At 42.6% G+C, this 26,886-nt stretch overlaps 1 protein-coding gene and 2 non-coding genes across 17 annotated transcripts in view; 2 read left to right on the top strand and 1 right to left on the bottom strand.

The window, feature by feature from the left end:
• Positions 1-26,344, top strand: part of Elf2 (E74 like ETS transcription factor 2) — a 110,941-nt gene extending 84,597 nt beyond the window's left edge. For 8 of the 15 annotated variants that reach the window (XM_045130998.1, XM_045130997.1, XM_045131000.1 and 5 more), the window contains 6 exons: positions 6,205-6,318; positions 8,735-8,908; positions 13,959-14,045; positions 20,370-20,562; positions 23,654-23,998; positions 24,620-26,344. In XM_045130998.1, the coding sequence (XP_044986933.1) occupies positions 6,205-6,318; positions 8,735-8,908; positions 13,959-14,045; positions 20,370-20,562; positions 23,654-23,998; positions 24,620-25,244 (1,538 nt within the window). In that variant the 3' untranslated portion in view covers positions 25,245-26,344. The remainder of the gene's footprint in view (positions 1-6,204; positions 6,319-8,734; positions 8,909-13,958; positions 14,046-20,369; positions 20,563-23,653; positions 23,999-24,619) is intronic. The other 7 variants (XM_004655824.2, XM_004655825.2, XM_045131008.1 and 4 more) reach the window with 3 other exon arrangements.
• On the bottom strand, positions 11,993-12,099 carry LOC123453831. The gene has a single exon (XR_006633009.1). It is a non-coding gene; the product is annotated as a U6 spliceosomal RNA (small nuclear RNA).
• Positions 22,168-22,301, top strand: LOC123453902. Its single transcript, XR_006633073.1, has one exon. It is a non-coding gene; the product is annotated as a small nucleolar RNA SNORA16B/SNORA16A family (small nucleolar RNA).
• Positions 26,345-26,886: the final 542 nt, after the last annotated feature.

Genomic DNA, 26,886 nt, shown 5'->3' with positions numbered 1-26,886 from the left:
ACACTCTTCTCCAGCCCTTATGTGAATTTTTGAAAAGTTGTACAATCCCTGTCTGTACTGTATGAAACCGTACATTTGTAAGATGATTCTATGAAATTCACATAAACAAAGATTCTTTGAGATATTTTTTTATTTAAAATTTATTTATTTGAGAGTGATAGAGAAAGAGGCAGAGAGAGAGAGAAAGAGAGAGAATGGGCATGCCAGGGCTTCCAGCCGCTGCAAATGAACTCCAGATGTGTGCGCCCCCTTGTGCATCTGGCTAATGTGGGTCCTGGAGGATCAAGCCTCGAACCGGGGTCCTTAGGCTTCATAGGCAAGTGCTTAACCACTAAGCCATCTCCCCAGCCCCTTTTGAGATATTTTTAGGAAAATTCATCTAATTAGAAACGGTTAGTGGTTTTTTTTTTTTTTTTTTTGAGGTAGGGTCTCATTCTTGCCCAGGCTGACCTGGAACTTACTCTGTATTCCCAGGGTGGCCTCTACCTCACATTGATCTCCTTCTGCCTCCTAAATGTTGGAATTAAAGGTGTGTGCTATCCTGCCCCACCACCATATTTTAAGTTGGAATGTTAAATATATCACCAAACAGTGTTTTCCTTTTTTTTTTTTTTTTTTTGGTGTTTCAAGGTAGGGTCTTGCTCTGGCCCAGGCTGACCTGGAATTAACTTTGCAGTCTTAGGGTGGCCAGCAACTCATGGCGATCTCCTGCCTCTGCCTCTGCCTCTGCCTCCAGAATGCTGGTATTAAAGGCATGTACCACCATGCCCGGTTTAAACATTGTGTTTTTGACTGGTCGCTTTTCCATAAGGTCAGTTGGTTGTCCTTAGTTTGAAATGTAAAAGAAATACTTGTGGGCTTTACTCCAGAGCTGGGATGAAGATTAGTGAGAGAGCACTTGCCCAGCATGTGGGAGGCTATCCTGGGTTTGGTTCAGAGCACTAAAAATAAAAAGTCTACATTAGGAAATAGAGCACATACAATGTTGGGTTCAGATAGCCCCCTAACCTCAAGGATCTTACCCTTTTATCTCCATTTATTTTATGTTATTTTATTTTATTTGTTATATTTATTTTATTCTATCCCCATTTATTGTGCCCTTATTTATATGCAAGACACAGTGCTAAATTTTCATTGCACTTAATGTCACAGCTACTTGAGGTAAGTATTTTTCTGTTTTGTGAAAGAGAAAACTGAGGCAGAAGAGATTTATTTAGTAGCTTGTCTCAGTGTCAGAGACTAGAAGTGAAGCTTTTAGACTGCAGTGCAAACATCTACTTGTGTGCGCACTGGACTATTTAACAAGTCACTTACTAGTAAAGCATAGAGGGAAATGTAAGATGAGAGATACAAAGTAGTAGAATTAAAAAAAGGCTTGATGGCACAAAAAGAAAAAAAAAACCTGGAAACTTACATTTCCTAGGTGAAACCACTCCAACTCCTGGAGCTGTGGAAAGAATAAGGTTATTGCGAAGAAAGTTCTCAAGTGTTCTAGCATTAATGCTAATGTCCTGCCTTGAAATTACTCACTTATCTGGAATAGTCTGTAAGAACTGAACTAACTCATTGTCTTAATTTAGAAATAAGTGTTTCTGGTTGATTCTTCTAGCTTTAGTGGCAACATATCAAAATACATAATTGACCCCACAGGATTGTTGGTGCACTATCTTGTTCTTGTCCCCACCGCAACATGAGTGCTTCCTCAGTAGTTTGGTACATGTTTCAGATTTCAAGGTTCTTTAATTGGTTTCCTTTGGATAAGATCCAGAAATTTTTCATTAATTTCTGTTGTAGTCAGGTTCACATTGCTGGCAGAAATCACCAGACCAAGAGAAGCTTTGGAGAAAAAAGGGTTTATTTTGGCTTCTAGACTTGAGGGGAAGCTCCACAATGGCAGGGGAAAAATGATGACGTCACTCCCTGCCCCACATAAGGCAGACAACAGAACAGGAGAGTGTGCAAAAGACTAGAAAGGAGGAGCTGGCTTTAATACCCATAAACCTTCCCCCAATAATACACTACTTCCAGGAGGCTTTAATTTCCAGTTGCTAACAGCTGGGGAGACAAGCATTCAAATACCTAAGTTTATGGGGGACACCTGAGTCAAACCACCACATTCCACTCCTGGTCCTTATAGTTTTTATCAGTCTTAATGATACTCAAACATTCCCATAATCCAGGGTGTTTTAACTGAGCCATAATACCAAAAAGTCCCCCCAAAACCCATAACGGAATAGAATACACATTCACACTGCAAAAGATGGCACTGGGCATAACAAAGAAATATTCAACCTACCCTATTGCTGAAGACTGCACATACTTGGGCTGCAAGGTCACTGAGAAACCCTGCTGGAGCTGAGCTGATAACCTCCTTCATGTAGACCAGCCAACAGAAAGCTGAAAGAAGCCATGCTGCATGCAGTTCAATGGAGAGAGAGAAATCACCAGTGATGATAATCAACAGTGGACACTGCAAGTCTTACATTTGGCCAGCCAGGCCAAATGAGCCAACAGGTGCAACAGTGGTACGTCTGTTATGGGGGAAAGCAACTGCCCTCAAATTTGACTGGAGGCCCGCTGCTCCATGGGAGAGAATACATCCCTGATACTGAAAACCTACAACAGGGGTAGTCATGAGCCCTAGGGGTGAAATGTCTGCTGCTGTCTGGCTAAATGTATGTACTATGCTCATCAAACTGCCCAGTAAGCACTTCTCTTAATATTCCTACACATATATTAGTGCTACTCTCACTTTTGGTAGAGAATCTTTTCTTTTCAGATGGCAATGATCTTGGGATGACTCAGAAGGCACCATGGTGCTGAGAAGTGACAGGAGTGCTCAACACTGCAATCTCTCACACTTTCCAAGGCTCAGGGTCCATTGCGGAAGAGGTAGCGGAAAGAATATAAGAGCCAAAGGAAGGGTAGGATTCCTTACAATGTGCTCCTCTAGACACAAAATGGCCTGGATATCCATGACCTCACAGTGCCTGACACTGCCTACACAAGACCATCATAATAGGAGGAAAAGATGATGACATCAAAATAAAAGAGAGACTGATTGAGAGGGGGAGGAGGGGATAAGATAAAGAGAGTGGAGTTTTAAAGGGGAAAGGGGGGGGAGGGAGGGAATTACCATGGGATTATTTATAATTATGGAAGGTGTCAATAGAAATAAAATAAAATGGAAAAAAAAAAGAAATATTCAACCAATACAAGATTTAAAACAGGGTAAATATCAAACTCTAGCTCCAAGACCAACAACTCTAGCCAATGACAAGTCTCTTAAGTCCGATAATTCTAACCAGCAGCAAGTATCTGGAGTTCTAATTCTGCTACTCCAGCTAGGCTACTCACAGTTCTAGAAAACTTCATCTGGGGCTGGCAGTTCTCCTTGGCAGCCATCTCATGGTCCCAGCATCTCCTCTGCAACCCATGGTTCATCCTTATGGTTCCACTGGGTCTCTATGCAGGCATCCAGCAAACCTGCCTCATACTGCCCATGGCTGTTGTCAAAACACAAAATTGCATTGCAAACTCAATGACCCTCTTTTTCCTGCATTTCATCTACTCCACAATACCAGATAGGGTGTTAATCCAGGGGGGAATAAAACAGACTTTGAAGAACAGGACACTCCTTGAGCACTCAGGCCCCTTCAAAAGAGTCTACATTCTTCCTGTTGCCCCAGTGCAGGTTAGCTGGCCCAATCTCAAAGGTTATAATCTCTCAATTGCAGCTGAACATGCAGCAATTTTGGCCTAAAGATTTCTTTCTGTGCCATATCCCTCTGCACACACCAGTCCGTTTCTATGCAAAACAACCCTGCACAACTTCTCAGGATATGGCCATAACAGCAAGCCTCTCACACAAATTGCTTGTAGCCCAGTCCAAGCAAAGCTCTTTATCACCCTCATAAGCCAAACCTCACAGTCCATAGTTCTTACTTAGTTCAGGTCTTTCAACGCTGACCAGAATAGTCCATCAAGCTGTACTTACAGCAGTATAATGTGTCTTTTAGGCTAAGGTTTCAAATCCTTTCACAGTCCTTTTGAAAATCAGTTCCAAAATGCCAGAGCCACACAGTCAGGTGTTCCTAGCAGCAATTCCACTCCTGAGTACCAACTATTACTGTTGTAGTCAGGTTCGCATTGCTGGCAGAAATCACCTGGCCAAGAGAGCAGCTTTTGGGTAAAAGGGGTTTATGTTGGCTTATAGACTCAAGGGGACACTCCACGATGGCAGGGAAAACAATGGCATGAGCAGAGGGTGGACATCACCCCCTGGCCAACATAAGGTGTACAATAGCAACAGTAGGGTATGCTAAACACTGGCAAGGGGAAACTGGCTATAACACCATAAGCCCACCCTCAACAATGGGCTGCCAATAGGCTTTAATTTCCAATTGCTATCAGCAAGGGAGACTAGCATTCAGCATACCTAAATTTATAGGGGACACCTGAATCAAACCACCACAATTTTTAATCAACTTCTTTGAGTTTTTTCCTCTGAGGTTGGGTCTTACTTGATCTACTTCAGGCTGACCTGAAATTCACTATGTATTTTCAGGGTGGCCTTAAACTCATTGCATTCCTCCTACCTCTCTGCCTCCTGAGTGCTGGGATTAAAGGCATGTGCCACCATGCCCAGCTTTTTCATTGAGTTTTTACATTTATTTATTTATTTATTTTTAGTAAGGTCTTGCTGTGTAACCCAGGTTGGTTGCAAATCTCATACCATCCTGTCTTGGCTTTCTGAGTGCTAGGATTATAAGCATGCAACAGCACAGCTGGCTTTTTTTTTTTTTTTTTTTTTTTAATGAGAGAGAGAGAGAGAGAGAGAGAGAAATTGGGCATGCCAGGGTCTCCAGCCCCTGTAATCGAACTCCAGATGTATGCACCACCTTAAGCTGTGCAGGCAAGCACCTCAATCACTAAACCATCTCTCTAAACCATGGCTTTTTTTGTTTGTTTGTTTGTTTTTAATTTTTATTTATTTGAGAGCAACAGACAGAGAAAGAGGGAGGTAGAGAGAGAGAATGGGCACGCCAGGGCTTCCAGCCACTGCAAACAAACTCCAGATGTGTGTGTTCCCCTTGTGCATCTGGCTAACGTGGATCCTGGGGAATCGAACCTTGAACCAGGGTCCTTAGGCTTCACAGGCAAGTGCTTAATCACTAAGCCATCTCTCCATCCCTGTTTGTTTGTTTTTTAATTATTGAAAACTTGCATAGTTATAGACAAACCATTATAATTCCCTCCCCCCTCACAACTTCACTCTCCATCACATCCTTTCCCTCTCTCAATCAGTCTGTTTTATTTTGATGTCATCATCTTTTTTTCCTATGATACTGGTCTGGTGTAGGTAGTGCCAGGCATTGCAAGGTCATGGATATCCAGGGCCATTTTGTGCCTGGAAGAGTGCACTGTAAAGAGTTCTGTCCTTCCTTTGACACTTACTTTCTTCCCACCACCTCTTCCACAATGGACCCTGAGCCTTGGGTGATATGGCAAATGTTTCAGTGCTGAGCATGCCTCTGTCACCTCTCAGTGCTGTGGTGCCTTTTGAGTCATTCCAAGGTCATTGCCATCTGAAAAGAGAATGTTCTGTAACCCACAGTGAGATTTGCATTAATAAATGGACATGAAAATTAAGAGAAGTGCTTACCCCAGGCAGTTTGGTGAGCACGTGTGTGTGTGTGTGTGTGTGTGTGTGTGTGTGTGTGTGTATGCATTTAGCCATACAGCAGTAGACGTTACACCCCTGGGGCTCATGACTACCCCTGTTGTAGGTTTTCAGTATCAGGGATGTATTCCCTCCCATGGTGTGGGCCTCCAGTCCAATTAGAGAGCAGTTGGCTTCCCCCATAACAGATGTGCCACTATTGCACCTGTTAGCTCATTTGACCTGGCTGGCCCAACTTAAGACTTGCAGTGTCCACTGTTGTTTATCTCCACTGACGATTTCTCAGTGACCTTTTGTAGCCCGAGCATGTGGCGTTTTCCGCAGTAGGCTTACTGTTTTTGAGGTGAACCTTCAGTTTACAAAGCATAGATGTGAAATGATTTTGGTTTTTAAATTGCTTCACTAAATAATTGTTAAGAGTGCGCTCACACAGTTATCTGCCTGGAGGTTATATGTACTCGGTGACGGTTAGGTTGCCAGTGTGCTTCGTCCATCTTTAACTGAGAACTTGTTTTCCCCAGTTGAAGCGTCAGTTCAGAGCAGTAATGCCCACTGCGCAGATAAGACCATTGAAGCTGCTGAGGCCCTGCTTCACATGGAGTCTCCTGCCTGCTTGAGGGGTTCAAGGAGTCCTGGTACGTGCATCTAAGCTTTTCACGTCTGCGCCAGACGCCACACCGCGTCATGTTAGGACCAAGGCTTTGATTTAGTGGGATTATTGGCCAAATTCCCAAAGATGTGTTCTACATTAGGTACCTGATAATAATTGTTCTTTATTTGCTAAGGCTCCAAAACCTTAAATACAGAATTAAATGTCATAATAAGTGATACATAGAATAGTCACTATAGACATACACATCTTTTTTTAAAAGTTTATTTATTTATGCTGGGTGTGGTGGCACAGGCCTTTAATATCAGCACTGGGGAGGCAGAGGTGGGAGGATCACTGTGAGTTTGAGGCCACCCTAAGACTACATAGCGAATTCCAGGTCAGCCTGGACTAGAGTGAAACCCTACCTTGCAAAACAAAAACAGAAAAGATATAAATAAATTAGTTTACTTATGAGACAGAGAGAGACACAGAGAGAGAATAGGGCCTCAAGACATTGCAAAGGAACTCCAGATGCATGTGCCATCTTACGCATTTGGCTTATGTTGGTACTAGGGAATTGAACCTGGGTCCTTAGGCTTCACAAGCAAGCACCTTACCTGCTCAGCCTTCTCTCCAGCCCGATATAACACTTTTTTGTTTGTTTGTTTGTTTGTTTGGTTGTTTTTCAAGATAGGGTCTCACTTTAGCATTTTAGCTCAGGCTGACATGGAATTCACTACATAGTCTCAGGGTGATCTCGAATTTACAATCAATCCCCCTACCTCTGCCTCCCGAGTGCTGGGATTAAAGGCATTCAACACCATACTTGGCACATAACACATCTTTATTAAATACTTCCTCATATTGATACGTCAATTCCCTTAATTTTAGGTAAATTGCAAGCCTTTATAATTATTATGAGTGGCCTATTTGCTTCCTATAGCCACTTTAAATCCTTGATCCACTGGTAAACAGTGACTAGGGAACCAGGTATGGGAGGGAGAGAGGGCACTTATTACCATTCCATTCCTTTCAGCTTGCAAAGTGCTTGCACACTGACTTTGTAGTCATTTTTTACTAATTTCAGTTTGTCTTGATTTTAATTCATTAGCCTCACTGTAACCAACCCAGGTAAGCAGCCAGATCTGATTTTCATTTAATGTGCAAATGATACAGTAAGATTGGCCTTTTATATGCATAAGAACAACCATCTTGCCGGGTGTCGTGGTGTACCTTTAATCCCAGCACCCAGAAGGCTGGAGCAAGATCCTACTTTGAAAAACAAAACAAAAACTAACACCCCCAACCATCTTTTAGTTGGAACAGTAATCCCCATACATTATTCAGGGATATGAGAAGAAAATTAGGATATTATTGGTCAACACATTAATCTATGTTATTATAGTAACTGTATCTCCTAATTTGAAATAGAAATTTTATGTTTTGATTATTCAAGCATATTTGAAGGAAGCTGGAGCAACATTATTACATGCAATGAAACACCACAGGGTTGGAGAGATGGCTTAGTCCCCCCCATCTCATACATAAATAAATTTCATAAATTAATTAATTAAATCAGTTAACATACAACCTGCATGTACTGATTTAGTGAGCTAAAAATGCCTGGACTGGTTCTATTAAGTAAAAATTTAAACATTGGTCTGTAATGAACAGTTTATCAAAAAGTCTGAATTGAATCAGTTCCTTAGCCACCTACAGAAAGCCAAATGCAAAAAGTGACACAAGTGTCTGGTGCAGTGGTGAGAGACCCTGTCATATCCATTGACACATGCACATACTTGCATCATATAAATAGTTTATAAAAATTAACAATGAAACACAGGTGCATACTTCTTACACAATACCTACTTACAAATCCTTTCAATTGTGTATCATGTTGATGTATTCCTCAATTAAAGAATAATGATGGATATATAAAAGTAATTATTAAAGAACTATTGTACTGTTATTTTCAAACTTTTCCCAACAGCCAGAATATCCAAAGCATTAGTATAATGAACTTGAAAGGAGGGGGTTTTCATCTCCCTGAGTACTTCAGATCATGTTGGGTATATCTTCAGGAATAAGTTTATTTTTCTAATACTTTATTTTACATATACATATATACATATATATACATATATACACACACACATATACATACATATATATATTAGAGAGAGAGAAAGAGAGAGAGAGAGAGAGTGGGTATGCCAGGGTCTGTAGCCACTGTAGATGAATTCCAGATGCATGTGCATCTGGCTTATGTGGATCCTGGAGAATCTAACCTGGGTCTTTAGGCTTTTTAGGTCTGTGCCATCTCTCCAGCCCACAAATAAGATCTTATCTTAGTGTTGATTAATTTTTAGTATAAACCTCACTTCCTTAAAATATTGAAATAGCCACATAAGGAATATTAATGGGGTGGGGAATTTTAACTTTTCAACTTCTTTTTATAGTGGAAGTGTTTGTTCCTCCTTGTGTGTCACCTCCAGAGCTGATCCATGCTGCCATGAGGCCAGATGTCATTACAGAGACTGTAGTGGAGGTGTCAACTGAAGAGTCGGAACCAATGGATGCCTCTCCTATTCCTACATCACCAGAGAGCCACGAACCAATGAAAAAGAAAAAAGGTTGTGTATGTCTATAAGTTTCTGAGAAAGCAGATGAATGTTTTTCTATTGTTCCTACTAAGGACACAAAAAATAGTTTATGTTTTAGATTTAAGATTGATGTTGGTTTAACTAATCTCAAAGAGACAAGTTAGCTGGCCATGGTGATGCATGCCTTTAATCCCAGCACTTGGGAGACAGAGGTAGCTGGATTACTGTGAATTCAAGACCAGCCTGGGACTTCAGAGTGAGTTCCAGGTCAGCCTGGGCTAGAGTGAGACCCTAACTTGAGAAAAAACAAACAAACCACAAAACAACTAAAGGCCCTGGGTTTAGTCCCTAGCAAAACATACATGTGTATGTGCATGCATACACACACTTTTTTTTTTTTACTCACTACCCACTAAACCTTTTGAGATAAAGAAGTTAAAAAAATCAAACAAATAAAAAAAAGAACATATAATCCAACCACTTAATACTAGGCAAATGAATAGTTACTTCTCAAAAAGACTGCCCAATAAATACATTAAAAAATGTTCAATATCTTTAGCTGTCAATGAGTGCAAATCCGAACTACATTTGATGGTGTCGGAGAGGTGGCTTAGTGGCTAAGAGCATTTCCTGTGTGAGCATGAGGGCCTAAAGAAGTTCAGAGATGGCTCAAGTTTGATTCCCAGACCCCACATAACCAGCTGGGGATGGACGGCCACACAAGCCCATATCCCCAACTCCACAGGGGAGCAGAAACCCAAGAATCGACAGCACTCGTGAAAAACTAGCAAGTGCCAGTACCATAAGAGACTGGCTCAAGTAAGGGCGGGCAGATGAGCAGGACATCGGGTGTTCTGCCGGCAAGCGCCTGGGATGCCACAGGGACACACATATGCATGCGCCACATACAAGCAAGATCAAATGAGAAATAAGAAATCCTACATTTGAGGTCCGTCTCTCCCTACTTAGTATGGTTGTCATCCAAGAAACAAATTCAGATATGATACTCATTCTTAAAATCCTGGCACTTGGGAGGACGAAGCAAGAGGATTATCAAAAGTTTGAGGCTATCCTGGGCTACACTGTGAGTTCCAGGTCAGCCCGAACTGAAGAATGAGACTCTGTCTCAGAACAAAACAATAACAGGAAAGAACAAAGAAACATACCAAAAAATAAAACACCTAAACACAGCAGGGAATGGGGGGAGTGCTTGCATGCACACTGTGGGTAGGAGTGCAAATTAGTTCAGCTACTATGGAAATCTTCATGGGGTTCCTCAAAAAAAAAACAAACAAACAAACTGAAAATAGGAGGCTGGACAAATGGCTCAGCGGTTAAAAGTGTTTGCTTGCAAAGCATGATGGAATGGGTCCAATTCCCCAATACCCATGTAAAGTCAGATGCACAGAGTGGCACTTGCATCTGGAGTTCATCCTGGCTAACCCATCATTTCTCTCTCTCTCTGAAATCAAATAAATAAAAATATTTAAACAAAAACTGAAAACAGAACTACCACATGATACTCCTGGGTATTTACCTACAGGAATCTAAGTCAGCTAACAATAGAGATTCCCACATACCCATGTTTGTTGTAATTTTCACAGTCAAGTCACAGAATCAGCTAGGCACCTATTAGCAGTTGAATGGATAAGGCAGGAACATCATGAACTTTAGGCCAGACTGAGCTACATAGTGATTTCTAGGTCAGACTGGAATGTGTGGTGAGATCCTATGGCAAAAAAGCAGAATTTGGGCTTAGATTCCCCAGGACCCACGTTAGCCAGATAGACAAGGGGGCACATGCATCTGGAGTTCTGGAAACCCTAGCGTGCAACATCCTGTTGTTTTCTTTCCCTCTTTCTCTGTCAAATAAATAAATAAATAAATAATATTTCTTAAAAACAGAATTGAGGCTTGGGAAGAGATGGTTCAGTGGTTCAGGGTGCTTGCATGCAAGCCTGCTGGCCCCAGTTCAGTCCCCCAGCTTTACCCATGAAAACCCGGGCACAAAATGGTGCACACATCAGTGATCCCAACATGCCCAGAGCACTAGGAAAGAGAATCTGAACCCTCATAGGGCAACTAGACTGGTGTACACTTAAGTGGCAAAAAATCAAGGGAGAGCCGGGCATGGTGGCGCACGCCTTTTATCCCAGCACTCGGGAGGCAGAGGTAGGAGGATTGCTGTGAGTTTGAGGCCACCCTGAGACTCCATAGTGAATTCCAGGTCAGCCTGGGCTAGAGTGAGACCCTACTCGAAAAACCAAACCAAACAAGAACAAAAAACAAACAAACAAACAAGGGAGAGACCCTGTCTCAAACAAAATGGAAGGAGAGGACAGACACTCCAAGGTTGTCCTCAGGTGTGCACTTGGTCACGTGTATTCCTCCCTCCTACCCATCCCATCCATAGATACACACACACACAGTCACATAATAACAACAGTAACAGTGGGATGTAGTGGTACAAAGGTCTGCAAGGGCATGATTTGCCCAGAGTTTGAGATCCTAGCATCTGTGTCAATAGCTGGACATGGCTACATACGCCTGGGGAGTTTGCAGAGCTCACTTGTCAGTTGGATTGGCTAGAAAAACAATAGAGTGAGAATGAGTAAAAAGTGGAAGGAACCTGAGGCTCTCCTCTGAGCTCTACACACAGTCCACATGCATATGTGCATATGCCATTGATCATACCACGTGTACTGTATTCCGACACCCAAGAAAAACCCATGAAAGTAGAAGGGGCACTATTTAGGATGATGGAGATGACCTGGAGGCGAGGAGCAGCAGGAAGGTAATAGGGCAGTGAATGATCAAAGTAGTAATATGCAGGCATGACAGTTCCATGATTTGTGCAACTAGTATATGCTGATAAATTTAAATGCTAATAAATTTTAAAAACGGGGCAGGAGAGATGGCTTAGCGGTTAAGGCACTTGCCTGGGAAGCCTAAGGACCCAGGTTTGGTTCTTCAGGTTTCTCATAAGCCAGATGCACAAGGCAGTGCATGCCTTTGGATTTTGTTTGCAGTGGCTAGAGGCCCTGGCGCACCCATTCTCTCTCCCTCTTTGTTTCCATCTCTGTCTCTAATAAATTAATTAAAATTTTTTTTTTAAAAAATATGGAACACTTTACGAATTTGTGTATCATTCTTGCACAAGGGCCATGCTAATCTTCTCTATATCATTCCAATTTTAGTATATGTGCTGCCAATGTGAGCACTTAAAATTTTTTTTAAGATGCTGGGCATGGTGGCGCACACCTTTCATCCCAGAACTCGGGATGCAGAAGTAGGAGGATTGCTGTGAGTTCGAGGCCACCCTGAGACTCCATAGTGAATTCCAGGTCAGCCTGAGATAAAAGTGCTAAAGTGAGACCCTACCTCGAAAAACAAACAAACAAAAAAAAATTGAAATGAGAAGTACATGTGGTTCTGTGCTCATTGCTGGGGGGGGGGCATGAATCATAAAGAATTTATTTTTGTGGCTACGTGCTTTTGAGACATACAAACTGAAATAGGTTATTTTTTTAATAGAACAGCCTTTACTTCAAGCCTTTAATATATTGTGATTCTCTAAGAAAAGATACCGTTCAACATTTAAAAAGTTAACTTGAGAGGCTTGGGAGATGGCTTAGTGGTGTAAGATGCTTGCTTGTAAAGCCTACTGGCCTGGGTTCAGTTCCCTAGCCACCAACATAAAGCTAGATGCAAAAGGTAGCTCATGCGTGTGATGTTTACTCGCAGTTGCAAGAGACCCTGGTGCACCTATACACATGCATGCATCCATGTAAATAACAGTTGAAACATTAATTTAGGATCCAAGTGTGGTGGTGCATTCATTTAATCCCAGCACTTGAGAGGCTGAGGAAGGAGGAGTTCTCGGCCAGCCTAGTATGACAGAGGAGTTTCAGGTTAATGTGAGATAGAATGAGACCCTTCCTCAAGAAAATACTAATGTAAGTCTTTATATGATGAACTTTGTTAAGCAAAAGAGAACTGGGCTGGAGAGATGAGTTAGTGGTTAAGGCACTTGCCTGCTAAGTGTAAGAACCCAGGTTCCCAGGACCCATGTAAGCCAGATGCACATGGCACATGCATCTGCAGTTCATTTGCAGTGGCATGCCCATTCTCTCTGTCTCAAATATATATAAGATTTTTTTTTTTCCAAACAAGAGAATTACGTAATGTCCAGATGTCTGACAATCACCAGGTCACTAGTGATATGTTTAATCTGAATATTCCAACCTTCGAGGTTGTCACATAATTTATTCCCGAGTGTTCCCTTTGAGGGAGCATGACCTTTGCTTTTCCTAAGATGAACTTGTCTGACTGAGCTCTGCGGCAGAAATGAGGACAAATGGCAGAAGCGCGCATATCATTTCGCAGAGTTTGTCTTTAATCTTACAGCCCAGCTGCAGGTTGACAGGAAATTTCAACACTTCCTTAAAATTCCGGTGAATTATCTGGCTCAGAGCAGTGAATAGTGTTTAATGTTTTTTTATTTTTCTTCACTTGAGTTCAAAGGGCTTCATGGATGATCAAATCCTCTGCAGAAAGCAAGTAGAACTGCTTCTAACAATCCCAGACAACAGAAAACTGTAGGATTCGTTATATCAGTGTAACAGGTTAGCAGTGTAAGGACCTGACTGCACGTGGAAGTACGCGACGTCATCTCCATTGAGACTCTTCACTGTTTTACTGCAGAAGTGTTTCCGGTGAAGTCCCTTTTAGAAGAAATTTTACTGCATTGTCTTTGAAGGGAACTGTGCTGAAAATTGCCTTGTGCATGATACTAGACAATTGTTCTACTGAACTCCCTCCTCAGCAACAGAATATTTTTGAGGCAGGGTTTCACTCTGTAGCCCAGACTGGTTTTGAATTTACTTTATGGTCCAGGCTGTCCTCAAACTTGGAGCAGTCCTCCTGCCTCAGCTTCCTGAGTTATACCACCATATCTGTTTGACTGAGTATTATGCATATTAGTATCTGGTTTAGTAAATAATGTGTTATCTAAGAGTACTAGTCATGCAAGTTATTCTCCCTGTTTTTGGTTTGTGATATTAGTATCTTACTTTTTCAGTTGGCCGTAAACCAAAGACCCAGCAATCACCAATTTCCAATGGGTCTCCTGAACTGGGAATCAAGAAGAAACCCAGAGAAGGAAAAGGTAATTTTGGGAAGGTGATTTTGGAGATGAGATTTTTTTCTTTCTAGTCAGGTAACATTTTTGCATCTGTAAATGATTTGTACTCCTGCCGTCCAAGTAGCTACCTCACAGAGCACAGAGCACAGGCATAACTATACCATGGGAGTGTAAGGTAGCAGACCCTTGTGTTTGGTGACTTAGGGCAATGGCAAACCATATATATATATATATATATATATATATATATTTTTTTTTTTTTTGGTTTTTCGAGGTAGGGTCCAGGCTGACCTGGAATTCCACTGTGGAATCTGCAGTCCCAGGGTGCCTCAAACTCATGGCAATCCTCCTACCTCTGCCTTTTGAGTGTTGGGATTAAAGGCGTGTGCCACCATGCCCGGTTTGCAAACCATGTTCTTTACAGACGTGTAGAATAGCTTGCATCCTCACATAGAGCCACCTGAATTAACGAGGTTTCCATATTTATTTATTTTATTTTTTATCTGTTCATTTGCAAGTAGATAGAGAGAGATAAGAGAGACAGACAGAGAATGGGTGCATTAGGCCCTTCAACCACTGCAGATGAACTCTGGATGCATGTGACTTTGCATGGGTACTGAGGAACCGAACCTGGGTGATAAGGCCTTGCAGGCAAATTCCTTAATTGCTGAGTCCTCTTTCTTTCCTTTTTTTATTTTTCTTTTTGGCTTACTTGTGTGGGGTGTGTGCATGTCTCTGTGGCCTGGCAGTGCCCCACGAGCTTGCCATTAGGGTCTAGAGCTGAACATTGGGTGTCCTGCTCCATGGCTCTTGTGCTTGGTCCTATTCTCCTAAGTGATACTGGTGTTTGCTCTTCGCTCACAGGCCTGGGCGATTCCTTGGTCTCTCTGCTCCTCTTTGTGGGACTGCAGTTACAGGCATGTGTGGCCTTACCTAAGTGTTTATATGGGGTCTATAGATTTGAATTCTGGAGGTTTCAGACCCCTCCTCATGATTGCACAGAAAACACACTTCTGAGCCATCTCTCCAGACCTACGTTTTTCTTTTCTTTCTTTCTTTCTTTTCTTTTCTTTTTTCTTTTTTTTTTTTGAGGTAGGGTCTCACTCTAGCTCAGGCTGACCTGGAATTCACTCAGTACTCTCAGGGTGGCCTCAAACCTCAAACTCACGGTGATCCTCCTACCTCTGCCTCCCGAGGGCTGGGATTAAAGGCATACGCCACCCTGCCGGGCTTAGACCTATGTAGTTCTTAAGTGGCCAAGTGTAGCACAGGAATTAAAGGCTAGCTAAATTCAGTTTTTCAGTTAAAATATTAAAAAAATACATTTATTTCCCTAATAGGTTTACTGACCCAGAACTGGTGAAGAGAAAAAGTAAGCATAGTCTACAAAGGGCCTTAAGCTCAGCAAGGCTCTGGGTTTGATCTTTAATGTTGGGAAAGAAAAAAAAAGTCAGTCAACAAAGTAATTGGGTATTTAGGTAAATCACTCCCCCCAAAAAACAACAGCAGCAAAAACAAAACAAAACAAAACAGCTGGCAATGGTGGCTCATGCCTGTAATCCTAGCATTTGGGAGATTGAAGTAGGATTGCCAGGAACTTGAGGCCAGCCTGGGCTACAGAGTGAGTTCCAGGTCAGCCTGGGCTAGAGTGAGATACTACCTCAAAAGCAAAACCAAACCAAAAAGAACCTAAAACAGAAAAAAATCACTTTCAAGATTGGTTGGGTTGATTTGGGAAAGATGTCAGTTACTATTTTAAAATTTACTTAGGGAGAGAGAGGGAGACAGAGACACAGATACTGAGAGAATGGGCATACCAGGGCCTCTTGCCACTGCAAACAAATTCCAGAACCATGTGCTACTTTGTGCATCTGGCTTACATGAGTCCTGGGGGATCAAACTGGGTCCGTAGACTTTGCAAGCAAGCACCTTAACTGCCAAGCCATCTCTCCAGCCCTCAGATACTTTTATTTCCTTACCTGCCTTTGGCCATTTCATATTTCTAATGTATTGGGTTTCTTTTGTCTTTGAATCTTTTTTTTGGTGGGGGTTCGAGGTAGGGTCTCACTCTGGTCCAGGCTGACCTAGAATTCACTCTGCAGTCTCAGGGTGGCTCAAACTCACAGTGATCCTCCTACCTCTGCCTCCTTGAGTGCTGGGATTAAAGGCGTGCGCCACCACGCCCGGCTGTTGTCTTAGAATCTATATTTAAGGGTTGGGGAGATAGCTTAGTTGATTGAGTGCTTGAGTAGAATACACAGAGCCCTGGGCTTGATTCCCAGCATAGCATGCAACTGGGTATGGTAGCTCATGTCTGTACTCCAAGCACTCTGCAGCTACATAGTTGAAGGCCAGCTTACACTACAAGACCCTGTCTCAAAAAAGCTTTGAAGGGCTGTGGATAGGGATCAGTCTCTCAGTGCTTGTGTTACAAGCATGGGGGCCTGAGACTGCCCAAATTTGATTCCCAGGTACCCTTGTAAGTAAGCCGAACAGGGCCATTAAAGCATGTATCCCAGTCCAGTGGAGGTGGGGACCAGAGAGTTGGTGGGGAAGACAGTAGTTTTTGGTTGAGAGAGAGACTACTCCATCTCAAGGAAACAGGCAGATGAGGAAAAACAAGAGGACAACTGATGTCCCCAGGCCTCTGCTCGCATACCAGAGTGCACATCTGCACAAACTTGCATATACTACACACACACCACACATATTCTGTATGCATGTGCTAGAAAAACCCAAAACTTAAAGTTAGATAGTAGCAAGTATTTGCAAGATAGTCTCAATAAAACAAAAAAAGAAATACATTTTCCAAAAATATTTTGCTGTTTAGTTCTTGCAACTAAATTTACAATTATTTCTGATTTTGTTTTATAGTGTTAAGTGTGGAACCCAGGGCCTTGCATATCCTAAATAAGCATTCTACTCCTGAGTCACACCCCTATCCCCAGATCATCACCATAAAAATACTCTTATTTATCCATTTATTCATTTATTGGAAAGACAGAGTGAATGGGTGTGCCAGGGCCTCTAGCCACTGCAAACAAGTGAACTCCAGGCACATACACCACCTGGTACATCTGGCTTATGTGGGTTCTAGGGAATTCAACCTGAGTCCCTTTGGCTTTGCTGGCAAGCTCCTTACTGCTGAGCCATCTCTCCAGCCCTTTATTTATTTATGAGAGATGATATGGTGTCCCATGGCCTCCAGCCACTGGAAACTTAACTCCAGACGCATGTGCCACCTTGTGCATCTGGCTTACGTGTGTACTGGGGAATTGAACCTGGGTCCTTAGGCTCTCCTGCCAAATGCTAAGCCGTCTCTCTAGCCCCCCCCCCCATCACTTTTTATTAAAAATCTAGAGTTAGTAAATTTGAAGCAGGTGTGGTAATGTGAAGATTAAACTTGCTACAAATCAATGCTATTTCAAGATTTACCCATTGTCACTTCCTTTGCAAAATAATTATAAGTGCCTTACCTGACAAAGGTAGCTTCCTGCATGTTGATGAGTCTAATTAATTCAATAAACATGGAAGAATTCCTACTATGTATGAAGCGTTGCCTGTGATTTGCAAACATTTCTTCCAGAGTAAACGGTCTCCTGACTTGTACCATGTCTTCTCTAGGAACTGGTAATCCCCTGGTTGTAAACAAATTAAAATTCCTGTAGCTCCATATTTTCAGACAATTAAAAAAATGAAAGTGAGAGAGAGCACGAGCACACCAGGGCCTCTTGCTGCTGTAAAGGCACTGCCGGCTGTGTTCACTGTGGGGCGGGGCATTGAACCCAGACCAGCAGGCTTTGGAAGCAAGTGCTTTTAGCCACACAGCTCCAGGTTTTGATGTGGCTAAATGATAGTTTAGGAGTTCCGAGGCCGTGATACTTATACACCACCTCTGCAGAGGTGATGAATGTGACGCTGAAGGGTAGTCCAAGTGCATACTGGACTCAGCTAGGAGTTACTAATGAATCCATTGTATTAAGCACAGGAAACACATGCATATTTTGGTCAAAGAAGATAGAGTAGCAGTTGGTTGGCTTGGAAACTTCTCATGAAGCCTGTAACGGGTCAGGATTCAGGGGCATAGAAAAGGGATTGTTAGTCCAGACGTTGCGGTGACTGGGCGGAGCCTGTGTGTCGTCTTTCACTTCTCAGCACTCTTCTGTGTTTCCTCAGTTTAAGGACCTCTGCTCATAGAAGCGTGAAAGCAATAAATTTAAAAAATTCATTTTTCCTTATTATTATTTCTTCTTATGCATGTTTTCAGCCAACTTCCATGATTTCATGATGTTTTGCCAATCTATTTTACTATCATTCCTGGAATCTCAGGCATTGTTTTCTGTGATTTGGAATATAAAATTACATAATGATTTTAATATATTACTGTTTTCCTTAGGAGGGAAGGATTCGGGGTACGGTCTCCCTCTAGCCCAGTCTGACCTGGAATTTACTATGTAGTCTCAGGATGGCCTTGAACTCATGGGGATGCTCATCTCTGCCTCCCTAGACTGGGATTAAAGGTGTGCACCACCACACTCAGCTTGTGTTATCTTTTTAAAAAGTTTTACTTCTTTATGTATACAATCAGAGAGAGAGGAGACAGAGTGAGGATGGGCACACCAGGACTTCCTGCCACTGAAAACAAACTCCAGATGCAAGCGCCACTTAGTGCATTTTACTTTACGTGGGTACTGGGGAATCAAACCTGTCTTTAGGCCTTTCAAGCAAATACCTTTAACCACTGAGCCATCTATCCAGCCCTGTTGTGTTTTTTTTTTTTTTTAATCTAACTTGTCTTACCTTTTTACTTCCTTACAAAATAGTGAATTCCTTGAGGCAGAGACCAGATCTTCTACTTTATGCTTTTAAAAAAATCTATTTATTTATTTATTTGTGGGGCTGGGGAGACACAGTGAGTATGGGCATGCCAGGACTGCCTGCCACTGCAAATGAGCTCTAGACGTATGCACCACTTAGTGGATCAGGCTTTGTGGTTATTGGGGCATCGAACTCTGGTCCTTAGGCTTTGCCGGCAAGAGCCTTAACCACTGACCCATCTTTCTAGCCCTTTTGTTTATGCTTTATGCACACTGTGTTATAGATAAGTTTTATTTGGTAGAAATGTGTGGATGTTTCCTCATTTTCAGATGTTGCTACTAGTGTGAGGCAGAGCTAATAAATGTAGTTAACATGAGAGAAAGGCTTGGTGAGTTTCCTTCTTCATTGAATGGTGTTCCCATTAATTAAGACTGAGCACAAGTATCTTTAGCTGAGTTGTTCGTATGTCATAAAGTGCTCTTAGTATATTACTTGTCTTGGCAGTGCTGGGTATAATCAGTAGAAAGACTCACTTTCATTCTCTTTCTCTCTCCTTACAAATAAATACAAGCAGCGCATTGGGGGGCGGGAGAGATGGGCGCACCAGGGCCTTCTGTCACGCCAGACACACGCAATGTGTGCATTTGTCTTTACAAGCAAGTGCCTTTAACCATGGAGCACTCTCCCCAGTCCCAAATATTTTTTTTAATTTTTTTTCATTTTTATTTATTTATTTGAGAGTGATAGAGAGAGAAAGAGGCAGAGATAGAGAGACGGAGAGAGAAAGAATGGGCGCACCAGGGCTTCCAACCACTGCAAACGAACTCCAGATGCGTGCGCCCCCTTGTGCATCTGGCTAACTTGGGTCCTGGAGAATCGAGCCTCGAACTGGGGTCCTTAGACTTCACAGGCAAGTGCTTAACTGCTAAGCCATCTCTCCAGCCCCCAAATATTTTTTAAAAATCAAAAAATTAGGGACGGAGAGCTGGCTTAGTGGTTAAGGTGCTTGCCTTTAAAGCCAAAGGATCCAGGTTTGATTCTCCAGGAGCACAAGGTGGCGCATGTATCTCGAGTTCATTTGTAGCAGCTGGAGGCCCTGGCACACCCTTTCTCTTTCTTCTCTGTCTCTCTCAAATAGAAAAATAAAAATAAATTAGATCCCTACATTTTGACAAATTTAGTAAGGATTTAGATTTAGAATATAAGTGTGCAAATTAATTATTCAGAATTCATATCTGCATAAATTAACAAATTCGATTCTCTTTAATTTAGGTTAACATTGAACTAAGCATAATGCTGTTGCCTTTACTGAACCTGAAATTAGGGTACACAGGATACATGACAATATAGAATTCCAAATGACCTTTGTTAGTTACATTAACATTCTAACTGGAAGCATACATATTTAAAAACCAGCAAACCAAGTATATTTAGAATTTTTTGTTAGAAATAAGGATATTTTATTTGCTATTAATCATGTTAATGAATTTTAAAGTAATATTTCATTATTTGTGCTTTTTGTTTTTACAGGAAACACAACCTATTTATGGGAGTTTCTTTTAGATCTACTACAGGATAAAAATACTTGTCCCAGGTATATTAAGTGGACTCAGAGAGAAAAGGGCATATTCAAGCTTGTGGATTCTAAGGCTGTCTCCAAGCTTTGGGGAAAACACAAGAATAAGCCGGACATGAACTATGAAACTATGGGACGAGCTTTGAGGTGAGAACATACCGTACTTATCTGTATTGTCTGGTAGCTGTTTGATTCCCTTAATATATTAAATCTCTGTGTGTCTGTCTCTCTCTGTGTGTGTCTAAGTGCAGATGTGGGTATGCCATGGTGCGTGCGTGGAGGCCACAGGACAACCTCCAGTGTCAGTTCTTGCCTTCCACCCTGTTTGAGACAGCGTCTCTTTTTTTCTGTTTGTTTACTTACTTATTTTTTCTGAGGTAGGGTCACACTCTCTAGCCCAGGCTGACCTGGAATTCACTGTAGTCTCAGGGTGGTCTTGAACTCACAGTGATCCACCTATCTCTGCCTCCGTAGTGCTGGGATTAGAGGCGTGTGCCACCACACCTGGGCCTTTAGTATCTTATTCATTTGCAAGAAGAGAGACTATGAATAGGTGCACCAGGCCTCTGCAACCAAACTCCAGATGCATGCACCACTTTGTGCATTTGGCTTTTTGTGGGTACTGGGGAATTGAACCCTGGTTAGGCATCACAGGCAAGTGCCTTAACCACTGAGGCATCTCTGTAGCTCCAAGATAGGGTGTCTTGCTCCCCACTATGTACACAAAACTAGCTGGCCTTTAAGCTTCTGGGGAGTCTCTCACCACCTCCCATCCCGCCTCAGCAGTGTTGGGATTGTGAACATGCACTACTACATCTGTATATGTATACGTATTAGGGACTCAACTCAGGCTGTTGTGACAAGTCAGTGGTAAAAGCTACTAACTTGCAAAACTTGATGGCCTGGGTTCAATTCCCCACTACCCAGGTAAAGCCACATGCCCAAAGTGGCATGTGTCTGGAATTTGTTTGCAGTGGCAGTAGGCTCTGGCTTACACATACTTTGTTTCTCAAATTAAGGAAAAAAAAGAAAATACATTATTTTATATTCATTTGAGACAGAGAGGAAGAGAGAGAGGGGGGTGGGCATGCCAGGGCCTGTAACCAATGCAAATGTACTCCAGATGCATGTACCACTTTGTGCATTTGACTTATGTGGGACCTGGAGACTCAAGCCTGGGTCCTTGGGCTTCATAGGTAAAAGCACCTAACCGCTAAGTCATATTTCCAGCCCTAGAAAATTTATTCTACACTTGGAACTGTTTCTTAATGGAGATTCTTAAATTGTAGGCCTTTTAAAAATTAAAACTCAAGCTGGGTGTGGTGGTACACACCTTTCCCAGTATCTGGGAGGCAGAGATAAGAGGACTGCCATGAATTCGAGGCTACCCTGAGATTACATAATGAATTTCAGCTCAGCCTGGGCTACAGGAAGACGCTACTTTGGAAAAATAAAATAAACAAATACTTGGGAGACCAAGGTAGGATCACCATGAGTTTGAGGCTACCCTAAGACTACATAGTTAATTCCAGGACAACCTGGGCTGAAACAAGACCCTGCCTCAAACAAACAAACCAACAGTAGCAGAACTCAGGCCAGGCGTGGGGGGGGGGGCACATGCTTATCTTTCTAGCATTTGGGAGGTAGAGATAGGAGGATCAGGAGTTTAAGGTCAGCTTACATAGGAACTACATAGGAAGTCTGAAGCCATCCTGGGCTACATGAGCTGCTGTCTCAAAAAACCAAACCATGAGTGGCCCCCATTGAAGTGGGAGCTGCTTCCACATAGCCGCTGTGGTCAGAAAGGAGCCCAGAGTAACTTGTTCCTTGACGGTAGCGGTCCTGTTTGCTATAACAGTTCTGCAACGTTTTGGGGAAAGACAGGTCCACTATGCCTGCTATTGGTCAGTTATAGCCAGAGGTCGTCATTAAACTTCTCATGTTCTACAAGCCAGCAGAAATGATTGGGTCACATAGGGAGTGAGACTAGGCTTTTGAAAGTACCTTGTTGGGCCCAGGAACCAGCACGAGCATCTGTGGGCCATAAATTTTGTGACTGTCTGTTGGCACATGGCAGTGCTTTGGGTCACTCTCTTGGAAGTTGGGAGAGTAGAAAGACCTTTATGTGGCCGGGGCATAATTGCGTTGTCATTAAAACAAAACAAAACAAAAAACGTGAAATAAAAACAAACAAAACAAAAACAACCAAACCAGGGCTGGAGAGATGGCTGCACTTGTATAAAGCCTGCTAGCCTGGAATCAGTTCCCCAGCCACCCATGGAAAAGCAGATGCAAAAAGTGGCGCATGCATTTGGCAACCATTTGCAATGGCAAGGGATTCTGGGACGCACATTCATACAGTCTCTCCCTCCCTTTCTTTCATATACACACACACTCACATAACTTAAAAATGAAATATTTTCAAAATTACCTTTTTTAGTTCTTGGAAATGTAAACTGGCTTTATTTTGGTAATGAAAATGTTTTGTGAGTTTTGTTAGTGTGAGAAATCCATGAAACTTCCACACTGTGTTTTAGAACACACATATGTATATTAGAATAGAATTCCTACTAGGGTCAGTAGTCTGTGTTTAGGTTAAGTAATAATAATAATAATTGCTATTATTTCTGGGCTTTCAAGGTAGGGTCTTATTCTAGTTCAGGCTGACCTGTAATTCACTATGTAGTCTCAGGGTGGCCTTGAACTCACAGCAATCCTCCTACCTATGCCTCCCAAGGTGTGGGTGCTTGGGAAAATAATGAGAGTAAGGGGCTGGGAAGATGGTTCAGTAGTTAAAGCTGCTTGCTTATAAAGCCTGCTGGCTGGGTTCAATTCCCCATTGCCAATGGAAAGCTGGATGGGCATTCATTTGCATCATCAAGAGACCCTGGTGTGCCCATAAACCTACACACACACACACAATTAAAAAAAAAAAAAAAGTACCTCTGCATGGTGGCATATACCCATAGTCCCAGCATCTGAGTGGACCGTGGGCCGCAGGTAGGGCTGGAGCTATAGCTGAGTGGTAGGGGGTGTGCCCCACACCGGCTCAGCCTGTGGCAACGCGCGGCCGCTGCCCTCCTACAGCAGATCTGAGCCTTTAGAGCAGTCCCAGCAGTAAGGGCTCGCTCTTGTGTCTCGCAGAGTAAGTGAGCATTTGTGTTCATGCTTGCTGTGTGCCTTTTTGTCTGGGTGAGGGCGGCGGTACACTTGATTCATGAGTCATTTCCCCTCACAGATACTACTACCAAAGGGGAATTCTTGCCAAGGTGGAAGGACAGAGGCTTGTGTATCAGTTCAAGGATATGCCCAAAAACATAGTGGTCATCGATGATGACAAAAGTGAGGCCTGCAATGAAGACTTGTCACCAGCTACTGATGACAAATCATTAGAACGAGTGTCACTGTCTGCAGAAAGTCTCCTGAAAGCAGCTTCTGTCCGTGCGGGGAAGAACTCCTCTCTGCACTGCTCCCGAGCAGAGAGGGGGGGTGCTCGAGTCGTGACTGTCACGTCCCCGGGCCACGATGCTTCATCCAAATCTCCTACCCCCACGGCCTCTGTGTCAGCCTCAGCAGCTGCAAGGTAGGTGAGGCAGTAAGTTGTAGCTTATTTCCCTCGCTCCCTCCCTTTGGAAAAGACTCCTTGGTGTGAATGAAATGCCTGTTTGTTTAGTCCATACTAGGTAGCATTCTAAGAACCCACCCCATCAGGAGCTTGAAAAGTGCTGAAGTTTTATTTTCAGCCAGGCCTGATGGAACATACCTGTAATTCCAGCTACTGTAGAGGTTGAGGCAGGAGGATCACAGGTTTCTGAGGCCTGCCTTGGCTACAGAGTTCATTTAGGCTACTGAGTTAGCAAGACCTCAATGAGGAAAGAGAAAGGCGGGGCTGCACTCCATTCCAGAGTGCTTGGCCAGCCGGAGACCCTCGGTTCTCTCCACGGTGCCTCAGCGAGGAGACAGACGCAGAGGAGGCACTCTGTTGTGTTAAAGTCGAGTTGGATTGACTTGTAGTTTTATAGGTGGACTTTAATGACATTTCTTACTCTAAACATCAGGGATTAGCAGCATACCTATAAATGTTGGACACATAGGCGGCAGTTCTAGATTTGAGCATTTTGGGTTTGTATTCTCTTACATGAGACTTGTTTTCCAGATTAGTGTTAAGTATAATCAGTCATCTTCTTTTTTTTTAATTTCCTAGGACAGTTCGTGTGGCAATGCAAGTTCCTGTGGTAATGACATCATTGGGTCAGAAGATTTCAACTGTGGCAGTTCAGTCTGTCAATGCAGGTACACCATTAATAACCAGCACTAGTCCAACAACAGCAACCTCTCCAAAGGTAGTCATTCAGACAATCCCTACGGTGGTGCCAGCCTCTGCCGAAAACGGAGACAAAATTACCATGCAGCCTGCCAAAATTATCACCATCCCTGCCACACAGCTTGCACAGTGTCAACTGCAGACAAAGTCCAATCTGAGCGGGTCAGGAAGCATTAACATTGTGGGAACCCCACTGGCTGTGAGAGCACTTACCCCTGTTTCAATAGCCCACGGTACACCTGTCATGAGACTATCGGTGCCTGCCCAGCAGGCTTCTGGCCAGACTCCTCCTCGAGTGATCAGTGCCGTCATAAAAGGGCCCGAGGTTAAACCGGAAGCAGTGGCTAAAAAGCAGGAACATGATGTGAAAACTCTGCAGCTGGTGGAAGAGAAGCCGGCGGATGGGAGTAAGACAGTCACCCACGTAGTGGTGGTCAGTGCCCCCTCTGCTATCGCTCTTCCTGTGACTATGAAAACTGAAGGACTAGTGACGTGTGAGAAATAGATAGCGGCTCCAGGGCGGACCCGATGCTGACCACCATGTGCAAGGGGAGTCACCAAGGGAAGTCGGAGAAGACTTTAAAGCATTGTTAGTGCACATGAGAATGCAGTCAGACTTACTGGAAATAAACACGTTACCTATCCCATGTTTCAGTGGGACGTGAACTACACACTGAGATGCTGACAGAAAACTGCCTCTTACAGTAGGAACAGCTGAACCCGTCAGTAAGGAAAGGACTGGAAGGGACCAAGCAGCTCACTACAAACCACGTCACACTAAGAGTTGGAACACTAACGCCTGTAAGAGGCTCTCTAGGTTTCAGTGGGGAGGGGTGGGATGGGTGATCTCATTGTTACATATAGCAATTTTTGATGCATTTTATATGCATACCAGCAATTCTCACTGTGTTTGCACAGTACTCACTTAACTGGTGCTATGTGAAGACTCTGCTAATATAGGTATTATAGAATGTGAATTGAATGGATCCAAAAGCTAAAGAAAGGATAGCAAAAAAGATCTAGTGCGACTTTTTTTTTAAATATCATATAGCTTAAGCTGATTTAAAACAAAGGCCTTAGATTAATTTTTGGTTTTCTTCCTTGAAATAAGCTAATGGCTTGTTTGTGTAAAGCTTTTTTATTAAAAGAAAAATTTTAAAAATCTTGTACCTAGCACAGTATTGTTATAGAATTTACATGTAACATTTTATATGGTAGTGTAAGTCTGTCGGTTTCTTAATTGTGGACTCACGAACAGTCGGCTCTGGCCTTTGGCTGTAACCTGCCTGTCACTCACCCTGCGTCTGTGCAGACACAGTTCAGTTCTACTGTCACCTGGAAGTTTGGACTCAGCATGAATTTCTGTCAGGTAGCTCTAATACCTGGTGTTTGTTTTCTTGCTCATTCTTTTCTATCTCTTTCCTTCGTTCTTCTCCCCCTTTCTCTTTCTCCTTTTTTAGTTGACGTTTAAGAGGGAAAGTACCAGTGTTCAGATTTGAACTATAATAGTTTGTATATTCAACATTTGAAGTATATTCTATTTTGTTGTACTCTTGTTTCAAAGTGTATTCAAGTAGGTTTTCTGAAATATAGAAATGAAATTTATCTTGTGTTTTGGTCTCTGGTGATTTTTTTTTATTTTTTTTATTTTTTGAGGTAGGGTCTCATTCTAGCTCAGGCTGACCTGGAATGCACCACCACACTGGGTTCCTTAGGAAGTAATGCTGTAGACCTTTTTTTGAAGATTAAAAGATTGAGGTATCAAAAGCATTACATTTAGTGACCTAATTTTACACAAAACAAGGACCCGCCATTCTACAAACTCTTGTTTCTTCTACAAAGAAGCCTTTTTTTTTTTTTAAAGAAATTTAGATGACCTCATGCTTTATAATTTTCGGCCTGTAATTATACATTTGATCTTAAGTCAGCAAAGATTTTTATTAAAGCCAGGTATGGTGGCACATGCCTTTAATCCCAGCACTCAGGAGGCAGAGGTAGGAGGATCGCTGTGAGTTCAAGGCCACCCTGAGATAAATCATTACTATTATTACTATTATTATTACTTTGGTTTTTTGAGGTAGGGTTTCATTATGAGACTACATAGTGAATTCCAGGTCAGCCTGGGCTAGAGCAAGATCCAAACTTGA

The sequence above is a fragment of the Jaculus jaculus genome, chromosome 12 (assembly GCF_020740685.1).
Source record: "Jaculus jaculus isolate mJacJac1 chromosome 12, mJacJac1.mat.Y.cur, whole genome shotgun sequence".
Taxonomy (NCBI): domain Eukaryota; kingdom Metazoa; phylum Chordata; class Mammalia; order Rodentia; family Dipodidae; genus Jaculus; species Jaculus jaculus.
Note: the sequence above shows the minus strand (reverse complement) of the source record. Positions and strands in the feature narration are given on the sequence as shown.